Consider the following 18,873-nt stretch of genomic DNA (forward strand, 5'->3'; position numbering starts at 1 on the left):
AATTAGGAACATAGTGTGTCAATAATGCAAATAATGCATAGTAAATACTAATTTTTCAGTTAATGGCAGTTCATCATTGAATTCAGTGATGTCTTCATTCAGCTCAGTTCATAGTATCATAGTATCTGTGCAATCAAGGCGACGATATCGCTGGAAATGAAGTGTCCCCAACTAAGCAAGCCAGAGGCGACAGCGGCAAGGAACCAAAACTCCATCGGTGACAGAATGGAGAAAAAACCTTGGGAGAAACCAGGCTCAGTCGGGGGGCCAGTTCTCCTCTGACCAGACCAAACCAGCAGTTCAATTTCAGGCTGCAGCAAAGTCACATTGTGCAGAAGACTCATCTGTCTTAAATGTACTTGAATTAAAACAGCAGAAATCCTGAATATACATTTATGTCTTTTCTGCTTGGATCAATGCTGTAGTTGCAAAAGCTTTTTTTTTTTTTTTGTGCTTCTTTCATTTATGAATAGATGTATATCTGTGTTAGCCTTTTGTGGACCAAACTACTAGTTTGGCCACTTAAAAAAACGTCATGCCGTAGCTGGAAAAGAATGCTGAGAGAATTGTGGTTGTGAAAACCCTTCAGAGCTGTACTTGCTTGGAATTCATCATGTTACTATGACAACACAATCCGGCCTGCTCAAAACACCATGTGTCATCCACCAATGACCGTTAGCTCTCTTCCTCTTTTCCTTCCCATGTCCTACTGATAGAGATTCCATTTAATTTCCAAAGGGATAAACTATATAAGTTGTCTGAGTAACGTTCTCTTTATTTTGTCTGGGGAAATATTGATTTATTAGTTCTGTGGTGTAATGAATGCATGAATTCTAGCTAAACATTCTGTACTCTTTCCTGGTATGTGCACAGTAATTATTTTGCCAAACACACCCCTAGGTTGTGTTGTTGTAGACTTTAAGTATGAAAGAGTGCATTTTCTTACATAGACTAAATGGTTAAAGGCACATCCTGTGTGCTGGGTAGAGACATCCCCTCATACCTACTTTGCAGACCGGAACAAGCCTTATCAGCAGCCCTACCCTTAAAAATAATGCCCTGGCAAGTATCCTTTTCAGACATCTGTCCAAAATTGAGAGCAAGACATGTTGTGTTTTAAGGCAAGACACATTGTGAAAGCTTTGAGTCACTCACTTGGGAAATGGTGGAAAGGAGTGAGAGCTGTTCCTTCCTGCTTGTTGTGAAAACATATATTCTGAACATTTGTTCAACATAAGTATGAGTGCATTGACGTGAATGCTGCTTTTAGCTGGTTTACTATTGTCCATCAGGTTTCAAGTCCACCAAAAACCCCTAAATCCAGGAAACCAGAGCAACAAACCATTTTAGGCCAGTTTAAGGTGTGTTTATGTTCCAGCAAGTTTAAGTGTGGAATTTCTCATTCATAAATCTCTAACAGGAGGATTAGTATATTCATTTACATACATACACTCACGTACACTACTTCACGTTTGGATTGTAGATCTCAGTCAGCGTTTTCTGTGGCTTTAAGCCCTAAACAGTTAACATTACAGTCCTCACCCCCAGACTCACCCAACCTCACACTCATCATTCGGGCGGAGCCCCGGTATAAATTCCTGCTCTGCTTCTTGACCAGCTCTTGCTCGGGACATTCAGTTAATTTTTTCATCTTCAGGTGACGCTCTGCATTTTATCAGCGTAAGTACGCAATCTTTTACTATTCAGAAACGACTTGACAAATAAGAGCATAGTACAACTTAGTTACCTACTGAGAGCGCTTTTTGAGAAAAGGTTCTACCATAATATTGTAAGTTATGGCTCCTTGTTAAGCGTTAGTGGGACCAAACTTTGAAATACGAAAATACTTAACGATAAGCCTCCGAATGTGACGTATGTGTAGATGCACAGATTCTATGGACGTCAGCGTCATTTACGTAATATAATCTAAACTTTACAGGTAGATTACCAGTTCAGTTTATACAACTGCTATTAATACTTAAATAATTGAAAGATTTGCATCAGCATATACTGTTATTAAATGCCTTAATTTTTACTGCATCTACTTGGCATTGTTGGTGGGTATTGCTCACACTTTGGCTTATTTCCAAATGGAAAAATCCACTGCTGTTTCAGTCTGCCTAGTAGGAGGAGAACAATGGGCTGTTTGCACAATATTCAGTTTGATTAAGGGATGAAACACTCACATAAACTAATACACTATCTCTCACTGTAGACAGTCACAATGCCGTCTGATCTGGAGAGAGCGATGGAGACGCTGATCACAGTGTTTCACCGTTATGCGAGCAAAGAGAGTGGAACATCAACATTAAATCGCAGAGAGCTCAAATTGCTGATGGAGACCGAGTTGTCTAGCTTTCTGAAGGTACAACATTCCATCTGTTATTGCTACACCCAGGGCGGGGCAACTCTAAACACTGGCTTGGGCCCTGTGATGATCGGGGCCCGCTATGGTGTAGCAAAATTTTTGGCCCTGCTCATCTTTCAGATCTTTCTAAAACTTTACTCTTTTTCCATTTTCTATGGAAAACTGCTTCCATTTGTTCTATTTTAAACATGTACTTCTTGTCTCTTCTACTGCAGTCTCAGAAGGACCCTGCTGCTGTAGACAGGATTATGAGGGATTTAGACACTAATGGCGATGGAGAGGTGAATTTTGAAGAGTTTGTGTCTCTTGTGGTGGGCCTGTCCATTGCCTGCGAACAGCTCTACCAGATGAAGCAGAAGCAGGGGGCAGGGGGTGTCAAAAAGCAATAAAAGATGACTGTTCTGTCATTTTGTTAATAGAGATTAAAAGCCACATGCCTCAATTTGAAGTTGTTACTACAATTTCACTGTATGCATGTAAAGGAGGATGTTTTTTCAGTTTTGTTAAGTGCTGTTCAATTTTATTTTCAACTCTTTGTAAGTATTAGCATTAGACACAAAAGAAATCATCCACAGAAGTCCCGTAACTTCCACCACAGAAATAAACACTTTGTTTATATACAGGTTGTTTTTTGTCATCCTTTGCTTCCATGCAGTTCGGAGCTGGATTCAGCAATTCTTTGCAAAGTTATAAAGATGTCATGTCGCAAGTTTTTTCAATGAGACTCCAGAATGAGATTCCAGAACTAAGCCTCTGTATACTTTGTTTGAATTGACATTTTTGTTATATTGATCATTCTAGAAAATGGGTGCCATTTTGTCCCTTATTTGCACAAACAACTTATAAGAAGTATGAGCATTAAATTATATTTACTTTTCGCAAGTGCCTTTAAAGTAAAATAACTGGTCAGCCTTGTTATTTCTGCAGGCATGACGTCCCAAAACACAGCATATTACAGGATTTATTTAGCTTGAGATGAGAATGAAATTTGTTAACCCTGTATATGTTTGTATGTTTAGTTCTGTGTACCTTTCTGTGTTTTATTTCCTCTGTTCTGATGATAATCAAAAGACGTTACAATAACAGCTGCTTGATTGGTACAGATTAGATGAAACGTCTCATTTAACGTGATGACTGAAGTGCTGCAGAACAACCTTGCCTTATCCCACAAATGATTGAATCTCTAACAGACACTCACAACATCAATAAAGTTCAATTTGAATTGAAACTAATTACACTTATTCCTGCCTGAAGAGCAACCAGACTGAAGGAAACATAATTTTCTCATTGGTACTACAGGGACTTCATAGATATTCAAAGAGCAGTCAGGTAAAAACTCTTTGTTAATTATTAGCATTTATTATGTCTTACTGGGGAAAATGGGAGTAAAACATTTTATATGATTATGTACTATATACAATATATAAACATATATTTAAACAAATAATTGTTATTCTCCTGACATTGGTATTTTTAACTAATACAAATATGAAAAATAAATGTTGTTTCTGAATGCTTTCTACTTATAGAATATAAAGGTAGGTTCAACTCTCATCCTTTTTTATCTAAATCCACCATTTACACAACAGACATGAAGTAAACCGATTTAACTCAGATGTAACTCTAACATATCAATATTTTATGCATTACTGCAATCACATTCCTTTGTGTGTTACGGCCTATCTGTGGAGCATAATTTTCACGATTTGTACCCTCACTGGACCTCATGCACAAGCTAGTGTTTACATATTATATATATGTATAATAAAATTTACATATTAAACTTTTAGAATCTAGAGTTTAAAATTATAGTTAACCCGATGACACATTTGGTTGGTGATTTTAACACGTGCAAGCCCTCCTCCCCCTCACGAACCACCTACAGTATGTGGGCGTGTTTGAAATCCGTGTAAACAAGTCGAGTTGCAAAGCAACCATGAATGACTCTGGGGTGTGTCAACCACATGAGGTCATGGCAACAGTACTAACATGTTTTTTTTTTTTCTACTCCGTAAGGCACATGATGTGTGTGAACTTTAAATACATAGTTCAGATCTTCAGTACAATGTTGATACAATACTAATAATTATTATGTGTACATATACAGCCTTCTCACATTGATGCACAAACAAACTGAATGACACAAGGACACTTTTATTTTATTTTATTTTATTTATTTATGTATTTATTGTAAAAGTGAAATTAAGTGTTTGAAGGGTGCTGGCCAATAGAGGGCGCTGGGGCTCCGCCCTCCCTGAGCTACACACTAATAATAATAATAATAATAATAATAATAAATATATAAGCTATATATAAATATAGCTTTTAATTTACCTTTTATTTCAGATATGTTTCAAATTCTAGATTTTAATATTCATTTACTTCCGTTAGCCTAACTCTTTATTCTTTAACGTTAACCGTTTAACATTAAATCATGCTGGGATGTTTGCTGAAATTGTTGAAAGCGGCACAGCCCTATAGAAAAATTTTCCACCAGCCGGTATTGTTAATATATGCCACACGACCATATAATTATAGTTAAGGAAGGTGATCACTAGATGTCAGCAGTATACCACATGAGCACATCAACTCCTCTTCCTATTCTCCACTTCTCCTTTTCTATTTCTCAACTCGTAGACAAAGAACACTTATTTTCCCCCCACAATAGCTCCACAAATGAGATCAAACATGTCTGTGGGTGTTTGCTAAATGCTCAGCAGTTTAGAGCACAATTACTGTTCACATCTGTCTCTGGTGAATTGCTTTAAAAACTGACATGCTAACATCAACATGTTTGCTTCCCTTTATCAGTTTTGATATTAAAGTGTCATGATATCATATAAAGGGATTTTATTTTGTGCATTTTATTTTTTATTTTCCTTTTCATATTATATTTTTTTTACTGTAGGGCATGATCTTCATGCTGGACCCTCATGGCTATGGCACCTGTGTGTGTGTGTGTGTGTGTGTGTTTGTTTGTGCACTACAGTAAAAACACCGGAGGTGTATATATGCTTACCATACAGTATAGAAGAACTGGCCCTGAACAAAAGAGGGTTAAATAACACACACTTAAAAGTGCACACCCTTCACAGTCTACAGATCTGTCACAGAGGTTTGTGACATTGACATGTGCTTTGTTGTTTGTTTTTATGAAGATAAAAATACATATTCTGTTATCATCCGTGAAAAGTATGTTCGGTTAAGTGAATTCAAACGGGTGTGGTCTGTTTATCCGGGTGTTTACTTTTTCAGGAACCAAAACTATAATATCAATATATTATGACACTCATGGCTGATGAGTCAGTGTCTTAGCATTTCTCTCATAACGGAAAAGCTTAAAGAAGATACTGAATAATCCCGTTGCTGCACACTGAGCAGTCATCAGTTTTAATGAAATTGAGCAGTCATTGTCTGTGGTTTTGTGCACTATTGTATGCACCATTGTCTGCAGATGGCTTCATTTTTGTTTGCATTTCTGTGTACAGCTGCAGATAAAACATTCATCAATACAAGGCCATTTTGCAAATATCAGGCATTCTTTGATGTATAAAGACTAGATTTAGAGAGGAGAAGCGTGTCTGTTTATTACAAACATGAAGCTTCACTTGAAGCTTGTGATTCAAACCTCCACGAAAACATCAGCAACAGTGTCATAGCCGCAAAATGAGTCTTTTATCTTTATCCTAAATGTTGAATGTGAAACATTTTTAAAAGAAAGTTTAAAGCTTGCCCATTCACATCAGAAAAAAGACATGGAAATATGGCGTTCAGGCCTGGCAACGCCCAGAAGAGAGAGCGAACGAATCACTAAAATATGACTCAGATTACCCATGCAGTCTGACTAGGGAAATCCCCTATATTTTGTTTGTTTACTTATTAGTTACTATAATCAACTAGCTCAAACACATCACAATATGATCTTTAAAGCTAAAAAGTGTAACAAAAATCTATTTTTTTAACGGCATGTGAATCTCGTAGAGCTGGATTGGGTGTGCTACGGATCCTTCATAGCAAAAGAATGAATCATTCCTGCCATTGTGTGTGCTGTGGAGTATAAAATCTGTGCTTTAAAAGCAGCAGATGATTTACTCCAGCAAAACATCTGCTTAACTTCTCTGGGAACACACCAAACTCAAGGTAGGTGAAAGAAAATAGAAAGAGAGAGAGAAAATGAGAGTGCAAAAAGCAGGAAATACAGAGCTACAAAAATAGGACAGAGAAGAAATTTATAGAAATGCAATCTATAATTTTGTGGGTATTTTTGCAACAGATGTAATTGTATTGCATTGGCTAAAGACTTTCTGGTTGATAAATGTGCATGAAGAGGTGCTGACTGGCATTAGTGCATGAGATGATTTCTCTCTCTTGTTTTCTTTCTTATAGACATGTCTAAGCTGGAGAAAGCCATCGTGGCCATAGTGGAGGTGTTTGAGGAATATGCAGGGACAGATGAGCAGAAAACCCAACTCAGTAATGCTGAACTTGGACAGCTAATCAAAGCCCAAATTACCAGTCCTGAATTTAAGGTGAGAATTAGAGAGATGCATTGAAAAAAGATGAAGTTGTGAGAAAGAAAGCTATTGGTTGGAGGAAGTGAACACCTCCGACATGTTGCAAGTTGCAACAAATCTATTTCCTAATTAAATGCTGTGCGGATGTTGTGCAATGTTATCATGGCAACTGGCATGAGAGGGGTTTACCCTAATGAGTCATAACATGCATGCATGAGGATCTTCATTTTATCCGTCTTTCACTTGCTAACATTCTTTTTAGTGTCTAGTACACAAAGCCTCCTCTAGTTGTTCTTCGGGGGTTTTTTTGGCGATACAGCTATGAGTGGTATGTAAGTAATTACAGCATTGACATTCCTCCCTCTATGTCTGTCTCAGAATAAAGTGGATCCAGACAATATTAAGGAGGTCATGGAAGAACTGGATAAGAACCATGATGGTGAAGTGAACTTCCGTGAATTCAGTCAGTGTATAGCTGGCCTAGCCAAGGCCTACTACACAAAGAAGCACGGCAAGGATAAGTGCAGAGGAAGCGGCAGGGGTTGTCAGAATAAATGAACACACACATCCTTACACTCCTGAGGCTCTAGACACTTGCCTTCTACAAGGTGCTAAAGTACCTCTCTATGATGTGTAATAATGCTGCATTTTATATGCTGTAAGACAGGCACAGTAAAAAAAAAAATGGTTTAAAGTAGTTCATGTAGTAGGAAACATTTCTCAACAGACAGTGTTGTGAAAAATGCTTGTTCTGCCTAACGAACAATAAAATTTACTTAGACACACATTTTGCAGTAGTGTAATCTATTTTTCTGAACACCAATAAAAACTTCTTGTCATCACTCATGTACTTCTCACTTCATTTGTATGTCATCTTTTTTACCAATGATGGCATTTATGATTTCAAGTTATTTCACATATTTTTTTTATGTTAAAACAATATATATGTACATCAATAATTGCATGCAATTTTTTTTTAAACCTGTATAGCACATAAGTTTATTTAAATTATTGCATGCCAGGCTTTAATATTATACGGATTTTTGGAGGTCATGATATCACTCCATGTTATACTTTTTTTTATCACATAATTAATATATACAATTCTTATAAAAGATCATTTGTAGACACTTCAATTCACACTCACACACTCACATTTTGCACACTTGTGGAATGAAGCTCTAATGCAGTTGACCTACTTGCTCAAAGAAAACATGCATGCAAATATGTTATTTTAAGAGAATCGCTTTGTAACGTACTAATGACTCTGTGTCACACCTCTGTTTTACGAATGTGCAGTAACCTTAAGAAAAGCTCACAATTTGCTATCAGGTATATATTACCTTTTGTAAAAGTCACTTAAACTTTTTGGCTAAAGACTTTAAATCATTCAGTGCACATTAATGTCACATTACATTTGAATAAAATGTATTCCAAACCCCACATGTAAGCATACAGACAATTAACTTTGCCCTACCATTTATGTTTTTCATAATGGCCTAGATCAAACAGAGGTGTGCTGACAGGAGTGCAGGCAGTTCTGTTTGAAGTATCTCATTTTATGTACACTTATTCAAATTGACAGTTCTGCTGCAATGCAAAAGCAAATAACTTGCCCATTTCGATTAGGAGATCAAGCTTAATTGCTAGCAAAGATTGTTGTCAGTGATCAGTCGGTTATATGTCACATTTACAGACTCAAGATGAAACGTAGAGCTGTAATAAAAAAAAAATCTATATTCAAATTCCCAATTTACCAGTCAAAGAGAGTAATATATCAGACTGTTGCATAATAGCAGCTTTAGTATAGTATAGTTTTAGTATACTTAAGGAGCAGGTCTGAACCTGTTTCAGCCACCCAGTCCTAATCCTTCTCTCACATTATTGTAGTTCTGAAAGTGAATATGAATATGCCAAGACATTAAGCAACATGTCATGCAAATGCTTGTTTTATTGATTAAAAAAAATAACGTAAAGATAAGAAAAGAGCTGCAAATGAGCATAACAATTTATGGGAATAATTAAAATTTCTTTGATCCTGCTTTTACTTAAAAAGCAGCCGCACTCGCATGAACTCCACAAGTTTGTGTAAATGATTTGAAATTCAAAATTCAAAGCGCATGAAGAACATGGTCAACATGATCATGAAAAACAAATTCTCATGATCAGTGTCACCATTTTGTATTTCTTTTATTTATTTATCTTTTTTTTTTTTTTTTTTGAATAATTGATTTGACCTAGAAATACTGCAGCATATTAACTTTTATTTCTGTTTACTTCCAGTTTTATATTAAAAAAAAACATTTGAATCCTAGATTTTCAATGTGGTCACAGAGGTTTGGGCCTCACTATATATTAATAGATCCTCCGAACATGCTACTAGGAGGATTTCTGCAGGGACACCTCTTTCTCTGCTGTATATATTGTTTTTCCCAGAGTGCAGTCCCTGTCCTCCGCACCTGTACAGCAGTCTAATGTAAGAGTGAACACACCCACATGTTCCTAAACACACAAACCACACAAACAGCATCTCGATCAGGCCTGTTTACACGGAGCAGATGGCATTTGCTTGGAAGAAATCCTCTGGTACTTGCACCCCACATGATGTAACCTGGAAAAAAAGTCATAATGTGAGGAAAACCGTACCTAATTAGCACCTTAACGGTGCAATTGTTTTACATTTATAGATTGAAAAGTATATTCCTAGCATGAGTGCATTTACTGTGTTGTGGGTGACAAGAATGAGTAGGCGTGTCTAACCTTTCCACTTGTAGTCTAAGTATGTTATATATTGTGGATCAGTTAATGTGAAGTCATTAATCTCCATACTCTAACTCAATGTCAGAACACACTGTATGCAAGAGACTGTCTGAATTTTTAAAATGGGAATTCCATGAGATGTGCATGCATGACTTTAAACCGCATTCAAATATGGGCTGGTTGTGACTCATCTATTGTCTGCTCAGACGCATCATAACTCGCAGGGAAAAATGTCCCTTGGGCGCATTTCCATAAATCAGTCATTTAAATCAGGAAGTGTACAGCATTCTGAGCTCAAACGCACTCACTGAAGTCCTGATCTTTACATGCTTCTGTCCCACCCTTTCATTCTTCTCTTGTCTTTTTGCTACAGTATGTGGCATGATTTTGGTGTGGTGATGTGGTGACTGTTTCAACTGTTCAACTTCTAGAACGAAAGCAGACAAAGACAGACAAATAGAAGCATAAAATAAAATATGTTTAGAGGCGATAAATATCGTTTGAAATACACATTTACGTTAATTTAGCAAAGCAACATTCAACTGCTGCAACAAGAGCAACTTACCCTAAAAAGACTGTGATATGAGGAGCGTTGTAATATAAGGTTTCAGAGTTGCTTTATGAAAAGTATGAGGTAATATCGGTCAAACACTGACTGTGGGCTTCTGACATGAACATGGATTTGTTGAAGTGAGTGGAGGTAAATGGTGCACATCCCGTGGCAGTTCAAGCAGGGCCACATTAACACTAACAGAGACCCCAGGGCTTTAATCTCGGAGGTACCCGATACACCTTCATTTCGTAGACAGTGCAAAGGCCCACTGATTTCATGATCGTTTTGCACAAGTAACCTGTATTTCTATTGATGCAGGGACAAATACAATGGACAGCAACTTCCAAATGTAGGTGCTACAACAGTAAAATATGCATAGATATTAGGCCTACTACCCGAACTGACTGATGTAGTAAATTATGAAAATAACCTGCTTTTTAAACTGCATTGTTAAAATGCCTGCATAAATGCTTTATTCATTTTAACTGTGCCCTGTACTAACTTCCACTGTGGTATATGGTATAGCAAGACAAAAAAAAAAAAAAAACATACATCCTGTGGAAATTTTAAAATGGGTTGTGGTAGTCTGCTGAGAGGTCAGTAGAGATGAATGGCTGGTCGTAGTTAATGCAGCCAGTGGCCACTGTGGAGGTGAAGTGGCACGATTGGCAAGGTGTACAGAGAAAACCACACAACCACCTCACACGCAAACGAACACACAGTTGATACTCACAAACACACACACAGACAATTCTTTTGGCTGTTCTCTTAATAGTGCGTTTTGAGTCTAAACTGCTTTGACAGTGTTTAAGATAAGAGTGGTGAAATGTGATAATTTAATTAGTTTGAGGTCAGATTGGACGGTGGGTTGCAGGGGAAAAAATCCAGTTGAATAGAATGTTATTTAATATTCTTTATCACCATAGCGTCAAATGGTTTTCATTGTGAAATCGTGCCATAATGTTCAGTTGACACAGTTACGGTTTCATTTGCGTGATTCTGAAGGTAAACATTGGAGCGAGCTAGAGAATGATCACATCATAAAGGTAAAAGCAGGGGCGGACTTAACCAATAAGCGAGGTCAGTGGCCGCTTAGGGCCCCGTGGAATCAGGGGGCCCCATCTGATATTGGCGAAACATGTTTGGTACATGCTCCAGTGTGTATTTGTGTTATAGAGTGCGTCAAATGTTGACTCACTGCTCAAAACTGAGTTTTTGTCAGGTGCTGAGTTCTCTTAATTACATTTCCAATTGCATAGCAAACCCTACCATATGTCTTAAGAACACTTGGAATACCGAACGAGTTGCATGGGATCATTTTGAATCCTTTTTGTAAAAGATTGAAGAAGTTTACAATTCATTAAATGGACAAGTGCACGCATTTTTTTTAATAATGTCTTCTTTTGTGATCTGAAAAAATAAGGTAGCCTAATATGGCTTTAGAACAGCATCAGGTTGACTAATTATTTAAGTTGTGAAGGGGTAAATAAACTAGTTATAAACTATGAGAGAAAGAGAAAGCAAGCAAAATAAGGGTTAGGCGTAAAAGTGCATATAGTTATTGTGTTGGGGCTCCATACCTGAAATTTGCTTAGGGCCCCCAAATCACTAAGTCCGCCCCTGGGTAAAAGTTTATACATACAACAGCCTGGAACGGTTTTATAGTCGTACCGTTTCTCACCATGCTCAAACCCGTTCGGCTCGAAGTTGGAAAAGTGCTTATTTGGAAGGAAGTTGGTTTGCTTACTAAGTAAGAAGGCCTCAACACCGAAGTCTCTATGACATTCTGGTTTAATTATAAAATATAGGCTAAGTATTTAATATAAATAAATTATAAATAAAAATAGATTAATTGACTGTTCCATTTTATATCTGATATATAATCAGATACTGTAGGCCTGTTTACTTTACATAGATATAGCTTATATGTCAGTGTACTCTGTCCCATTGTTCTGTTCACCTCAATCTGATTGTAATTCAGCATTTCGCTGTCAGTGTGCAAATAGCAACTAAACAAAACTTCATTTGGCTTTACTTCATTTGAGAGATAAACCTCATTTCTAGCGCACTCAAGAGCAGAGAAAACATTTTGGAAACACACAAGAGTATATAGAAAACAAGGACAAGCAGCTGAAAGCTGGAAGATTTCCTTTTTAAAGTATACCATGCCAGAGTGGAAATAAAGCTGGCATCAGGAAAACATAAAATGTATCAGCCCACAGAGAGAAAGAAAGGGGGTGAGGTAGAAAGAATAATAGCGAAACAAAGAGAAAGTAAGAGACATGAGCGGTGGGGGCCAGTGTAAAGATGGTGTGTGATTTTCCATTCAGGGGAGCAGAAGAATAGAAGCACTATAACGAAACACAAAGCATTTCCTATAGGAAGCATCATTACATGCACACAATCAACACAACACAATACTTGCTTCATTCATTTAATATTATACAAGAGAGAAGGACAGAAAACTTACCACAGAGATGTAAAGTCTCACTGATGGCCCTAAAATTTAGACCAGTCCAGGCCTCATCACACACACACACACACACACACACACACACACACTCACACACACTCACACTCACGGCTTTAGAACAGCATCAGGTTGACTAATTATTTAAGTTGTGAAGGGGTAAATAAACTAGTTATAAACTATGAGAGAAAGAGAAAGCAAGCAAAATAAGGGTTAGGCGTAAAAGTGCATATAGTTATTGTGTTGGGGCTCCATACCTGAAATTTGCTTAGGGCCCCCAAATCACTAAGTCCGCCCCTGGGTAAAAGTTTATACATACAACAGCCTGGAACGGTTTTATAGTCGTACCGTTTCTCACCATGCTCAAACCCGTTCGGCTCGAAGTTGGAAAAGTGCTTATTTGGAAGGAAGTTGGTTTGCTTACTAAGTAAGAAGGCCTCAACACCGAAGTCTCTATGACATTCTGGTTTAATTATAAAATATAGGCTAAGTATTTAATATAAATAAATTATAAATAAAAATAGATTAATTGACTGTTCCATTTTATATCTGATATATAATCAGATACTGTAGGCCTGTTTACTTTACATAGATATAGCTTATATGTCAGTGTACTCTGTCCCATTGTTCTGTTCACCTCAATCTGATTGTAATTCAGCATTTCGCTGTCAGTGTGCAAATAGCAACTAAACAAAACTTCATTTGGCTTTACTTCATTTGAGAGATAAACCTCATTTCTAGCGCACTCAAGAGCAGAGAAAACATTTTGGAAACACACAAGAGTATATAGAAAACAAGGACAAGCAGCTGAAAGCTGGAAGATTTCCTTTTTAAAGTATACCATGCCAGAGTGGAAATAAAGCTGGCATCAGGAAAACATAAAATGTATCAGCCCACAGAGAGAAAGAAAGGGGGTGAGGTAGAAAGAATAATAGCGAAACAAAGAGAAAGTAAGAGACATGAGCGGTGGGGGCCAGTGTAAAGATGGTGTGTGATTTTCCATTCAGGGGAGCAGAAGAATAGAAGCACTATAACGAAACACAAAGCATTTCCTATAGGAAGCATCATTACATGCACACAATCAACACAACACAATACTTGCTTCATTCATTTAATATTATACAAGAGAGAAGGACAGAAAACTTACCACAGAGATGTAAAGTCTCACTGATGGCCCTAAAATTTAGACCAGTCCAGGCCTCATCACACACACACACACACACACACACACACACACACTCACACACACTCACACACACTCACACACACTCACACTCACACACATACAACCTCAGCTGCATGACAGGGTCGGATGCTTCCACTCACAAGACTATATTAGAAATGTTTCAGATTACTCTCTTAGTCACACAAACAGGCTCTCTCTAATTAACTTGTGATGAAAGAAGTCACTTAGCGTAGGCTAGTGCTTCCCTTGGCAGCTGTTTGGACAGATCTCTTTTCTTTTCATCATACTTTGGATTTTTGTTTAGGCAGAAAGTTATTATGGAAGCAATTTGTTCATTAAAATTGTTCATTAAACACACGTTGACCAATAGTGGGGCATGTTGTCACACTATCATACATCTGCCCATTAGAAGCTTGTAAGCAATATTTAAAAACTAAAACAAGGAAACATGAAAGAATTCGTGAAACAGCAAAAGCGTAGCTAGCATACTAAATGATCTTCTTTTTTACCAAAAATATTGTAATTAATAAATTGCATACGTTTATAACATTAAAAGCGCATAACTTGACCCAACCTAATCTGCCCTTTATGAAAAAAAGGTCATTTGTCAAGTTCCCTGTGCGACAACCTGATCTCACTTATTACTGCAGACAGCTTTAGATAGTTTTCAAATTAGTATCCGTTTTAACGAATTTGTTTCTACATCTTCTGTTGTGTATGATATAAAAAAGCAAGACTCAAATGGATGCATGTTCATTGATATAAGAAAAGAGAGAATGTGTCTTCTGTTAAGCTGACATCTTTTTCCAATTTTGCTTAAAGTTCTCATTAGTGACACAGCTGTCCGTATTTAACATTGGCAATGGGAAGGGGAGGGAAATTCAGGTTGAATGTTATGGTGTTTGTGTTCTGTCCTCTGGCTATGTCAACACAGTACAATAAGTTGCTCAGTTTAACTGTGGCTAATCAGAGCCAAGATGTTTGCGCCATGCGTTTTGAGCAAAAACAAGCATATCTGCGCAAGACCAACCTCCACAACAAGTATTTCCGCAATGTCCTTTCCTCTCATGTTCTCATCCACCCACTTCACTGAGGGTCTGAAGCTGATTCTAACCCACACTCGTGGTCAAAATGGCGCCAGGGAGGTCCCACTTACACACAGATGTTTTTGGATGGTGACTCACAAGGAAATTGGCCACAGAGTCCATGAGATTTAATCATGAGGTCTTGTATGTCTTCTCACTGCTGCTGCATAAAAGTTGCTATTTTACACTCAAAATCTGACACTGCGGCAATACTCTTTCACAAAGTACACCTTTGTACCTTATTGACCCCAAAAGGGTGCATATTAGTACCTTAAAGGTACATATTAGTTTCTAACTAATATACTAATGTGCATGTGTGATAAAGTTTCTCGCTCATTTGAAGGGATAGATTAAAAAAATTAAAATTTTTCATTTACTCAAGCTCACGTCATGTATGACTTCCTTTCTTTTGCAGAAGACAAAAGATAAGATATTTTAAAGAATGTTTCAATTGTAATGAGTACATTATGACAGAATTGTCACTTTTTGGTATCCATTTAAGAGAAATAAACAGTGCACAACAAATTGTATAAAAGTTTAAAAAGTTCAACATTAACGTTCTCCGAGCAACTGTGGCAAAAAGAGAAAAAAGCAGAAATTCTACCCGAGTGAGTCACCATCACTGTATTACATAAAGACTGAGGTTAAATGAGGCCAGTCATCTCCTCTGCCCCCTTTTTTTCTTTTTCCCTCCCTGACTTCTCTCATTTCCAACTGGTCCTGAAATACTAGTACTCTTAAATGCCTTTCACAAGTTCTTTTGCTACTATTCATCTTCACTCACCATTCCTTTATCCACTATTTTCTTTATTCACTTTTTCAGCAGTGCATTGCTAATAATAAAAACTACATCTAACATACACCCAACACACATCATTTTATGCTGTGCCACTAGTGACCTGGCATTCATGTCTCTTTAGGGGTACATCATCTTGTTACTGGGACAGTACCGTCAAAGGAACACTTTTGTACCTTATTTACTCCTAAAGACTGGATATTAATACCTTAGAGGGATGGTGCACCTTTCTTGAAGATGTCTTATGTTCATACGGTGAAAATTAATGCTCTTGAAAAATGGACTGCACAAAATAAAGTGCTAAAAATGACTGATTTGTGGCATAACATGCTTCATATTAAGCATCACAATGTCAGGTATGCATTAAAGGTGCACAAACATGCAAATAGGTATTTGTTTTCCAGAACATGTAGTGCATAGATAATCAGCTTTATGTAGTTTTTCTAAAAACCATACATAACTACAATAAGCAGACGTATAGTCTCTTTATATCACTGTATGTCTTCTTTTGTGTTCTGTAGAAGAAAGAAAGTCATACAGCTTTGGAACAGCATAAGAGTTAGTAAATTTCATTTTTGGATGTACTGTCCCTTTAAGATACTAATATGCACATTTGAGAGTACTGCCCTGTGACAATCTTTTATTGCTTTTTTTTTTTTGGACTGTGAAGAAGAGTAAAATACAATATTCCACCTAAAATGATCTTGCAAAATGGACTTCACAAAAATAAAATGTTAAAAATTATAACATTTTTCTTCTCATGAAGCATTGCGATGTCAGATATGCATTAAAAACTCGCAAACATGCAAACAGGCATTTTTTTGTTGTTGTTGTTTTTATCCTTTACAAAATTTGACGTAAAAAAGCGGCTTTACTTTTTCTTTTTCTTTTTTGGAAACAAACCATGCATGACTAGAATAAGCAAAAGTATAGTCTCTATTAATGGCTTTTAGCATTGCTTAGAATACTAGTCAATTACCCTGTGCTCTAATAAGATGCAGGACTGGTTATGACTGCTGAAGTGGTTCCATTATGATTGCAACACAATGTAAGGCAGTATATTCATGGCATCTTTTTCTGATTAATGATATAAATCCAGTGTGAGTTTTCATTACCTAATAATGGTTTAAATTGTGCCCTGTAGCTACATGTCAAAAATTACACTAGGCCAGTTGCATAAGCACAGCCACAATGTTAAGACTGTGTCTGAAGAGCTAGTCTTGCCATCTAGCATTTAGCCAAGGGGCCTCAATTTTCGGATTCAAATAAAACATTTTTACGTAACTAACTTTAAAATGTTATGCAGTCTTAAGAAAAGTAAAATGAAATAACTAAGCTGTAAGACTAGTGTAAAGCAGTTTATGCAACCAGCCACAGTTGGTCAATTGGTCAGAGACATCTCATCTCTGTCTCATTTTAGTAAAAACCAGACTTACTGCCCAACTGTATTCATACCACAGAGTTTTGCAAAATACCATTTTCATTCAGCTTGAGCAATTTTGCATCCCAGCAAACATCCATAAACATGCATAAGTGATTAAGCCTTAAAATGATTGTGAGTATTTAACATAACCACTATTAGACATATTCTTTTTAGTATAGAATTATTTCAGTGGTTCCATGCAGTTTCACTAAAGTGGTTCTCAGGAACACCCAACTTGCGCTTCCAGTTCAGGGCAGGTCTTGACAGTGGATTTGCCCAAAGGCTCAAGTCTAAGGTTTTGGCTGTTTGTGTGTGGATAGAAGCTGGTTTAACCATCTGAGTTAGAGACATCCAATGACGAGAGATGCCAAGCCTACCTTTTGCAAACTCAATAATTAAGTCAACAAAGGTTTAAATGGTTTAAGGGGATGAACAATAGGAGAGAGAGAGCATAAGACAAAGAGAAGTTAATGCAGGTGCATTTGTGTGTCAAGGGTTGGGACGGTGGGAGGGGATGCATCTGGGGTGTGGAATTTGCATATAACACTCAATCTGTTCCTTTAGTTTTCATCTTTGGTTCTCAATTTTGTGCACTTCTTGCTTGCCTTGAACTCTGGAAACACCATGTCGCGTAAGAGACTTTTTAATTTATTTATTTATTACTGAAATGTTTTACTGTTTAAAATGAACTAATGCATCTCACTGCTGCACTACTGCTGTACTTTATGATTAAAATGTGTGTTCAAATTAAAACATTTTCTGTTTTTTTGAAGCTGAGTTTAGGGTGTATATATGTTAAATGTTTCTCAGCTGTTAATTGACTGGTCGATATGTCTTTTATTCATTTTAAGGCAATAGTTTAAGAGTTTCTGTGTTGGAAAGACAGCAAGAAGAGGCCGTTGGTGGTGGATGAAATGAACAATGACAAAAATCTCTTTCTCTCTCTCTCTCTTCTGTCTTGAGGGTATGCTCAGGGTGTTGGCCATAATCATCTTTCTCTTAAAACTGTCATTTTTCTTTCCCTCCATTTCTGAAAACTCCCACTCTTCAGACAGTTAAGGCCCACCCCTTCACTCCCATCTGCTTGCCTCCAGAGGGCTATAAACCAGTTCTGTGTGTTATATTGTTTATACTTTTGCCTGCATCACTATGCTTTGCAATGAATTTTTCACAAAAAAATTAATTCATGATTGTGTCCTTACAAAAAGGGTTTATCTGTAAAGCTATAGTATATCTGAAACGGAGAATAAAGATTTTTAATGTTTTGAATTAAATCTGTATTCTGACTATATTTGGGTGTGAGTGTTCTTATTCCTATAGATATATTATAACTATATGCTTCATTTTCATATGGAAACATTCGCCAACCCCCGACACTCCTATCATAATACTGACATACAATGAATTGTCAAATTACACAGATTACAGTAACTCATACTATACACAGTGCATATATGGCCTGCAGGAAACTTGAAAACAATACCACACCACACCTAAAGTGGCCTCACATGCATTAGTGAGAGAGATATGTATATTTTTGTAGTAAATGTCATGATTTTGACATGTTAGTTGCTTTACACTCTCAGAAAAGATGTACAAAAGCTGTCATTGTGTTGTTACCCTTTTTGAAAAGTATTAGTAATATGTACACTTTAGATACTAATATAGCCTATACCTTTAAGGTACCAGTATGCACCCTTTAGGGGGAAAATAAGGTA

General features: G+C 36.9%; 2 protein-coding genes and 1 long non-coding RNA gene across 5 annotated transcripts; all 3 read left to right on the forward strand.

Moving 5' to 3' along the window:
- The first annotated feature begins 1,581 nt into the window (after positions 1-1,581).
- On the forward strand, positions 1,582-2,988 carry s100a10b (S100 calcium binding protein A10b). Of its 3 annotated transcripts, none has more exons than XM_016520682.1 (3): positions 1,582-1,684; positions 2,216-2,365; positions 2,584-2,988. In XM_016520682.1, exons 2-3 carry the CDS (start codon positions 2,225-2,227, stop codon positions 2,755-2,757), a joined length of 315 nt encoding a protein of 104 aa, XP_016376168.1. In that variant the 5' UTR covers positions 1,582-1,684; positions 2,216-2,224; the 3' UTR covers positions 2,758-2,988. The 3 variants fall into 3 exon arrangements, with proteins under 3 accessions (XP_016376168.1, XP_016376167.1, XP_016376170.1); XM_016520681.1 differs by having other exon boundaries at positions 1,582-1,680; XM_016520684.1 differs by having other exon boundaries at positions 1,583-1,680; positions 2,220-2,365.
- A 3,311-nt stretch (positions 2,989-6,299) lies between these two features.
- Positions 6,300-7,600, forward strand: LOC107714717 (protein S100-A5-like). The gene is made up of 3 exons (XM_016520680.1): positions 6,300-6,508; positions 6,755-6,897; positions 7,261-7,600. Exons 2-3 carry the CDS (start codon positions 6,757-6,759, stop codon positions 7,438-7,440), a joined length of 321 nt encoding a protein of 106 aa, XP_016376166.1. The 5' UTR covers positions 6,300-6,508; positions 6,755-6,756; the 3' UTR covers positions 7,441-7,600.
- Positions 7,601-17,724: 10,124 nt separating this feature from the next.
- LOC107714727 (uncharacterized) lies at positions 17,725-18,424 on the forward strand. Its single transcript, XR_001637005.1, has 2 exons — positions 17,725-17,786; positions 18,007-18,424. It is a non-coding gene; the product is annotated as an uncharacterized LOC107714727 (long non-coding RNA).
- Positions 18,425-18,873: the final 449 nt, after the last annotated feature.

The sequence above is a fragment of the Sinocyclocheilus rhinocerous genome, unplaced genomic scaffold, assembly GCF_001515625.1.
Source record: "Sinocyclocheilus rhinocerous isolate Xijiao unplaced genomic scaffold, SAMN03320098_v1.1 scaffold2194, whole genome shotgun sequence".
Classification (NCBI taxonomy): Eukaryota; Metazoa; Chordata; class Actinopteri; order Cypriniformes; family Cyprinidae; genus Sinocyclocheilus; species Sinocyclocheilus rhinocerous.

Excerpts from the sequence above, each read along its gene's own strand:
- s100a10b (XM_016520682.1), top strand. The coding sequence starts at position 2,225 with ATGCCGTCTGATCTGGAGAGAGCGATGGAGACGCTGATCACAGTGTTT. Across the intron at positions 2,366-2,583 it reads AGTTGTCTAGCTTTCTGAAG|TCTCAGAAGGACCCTGCTGC; the intron begins GTACAACATTCC and ends CTTCTACTGCAG.
- LOC107714717 (XM_016520680.1), top strand. The coding sequence starts at position 6,757 with ATGTCTAAGCTGGAGAAAGCCATCGTGGCCATAGTGGAGGTGTTTGAG. Across the intron at positions 6,898-7,260 it reads TTACCAGTCCTGAATTTAAG|AATAAAGTGGATCCAGACAA; the intron begins GTGAGAATTAGA and ends TGTCTGTCTCAG.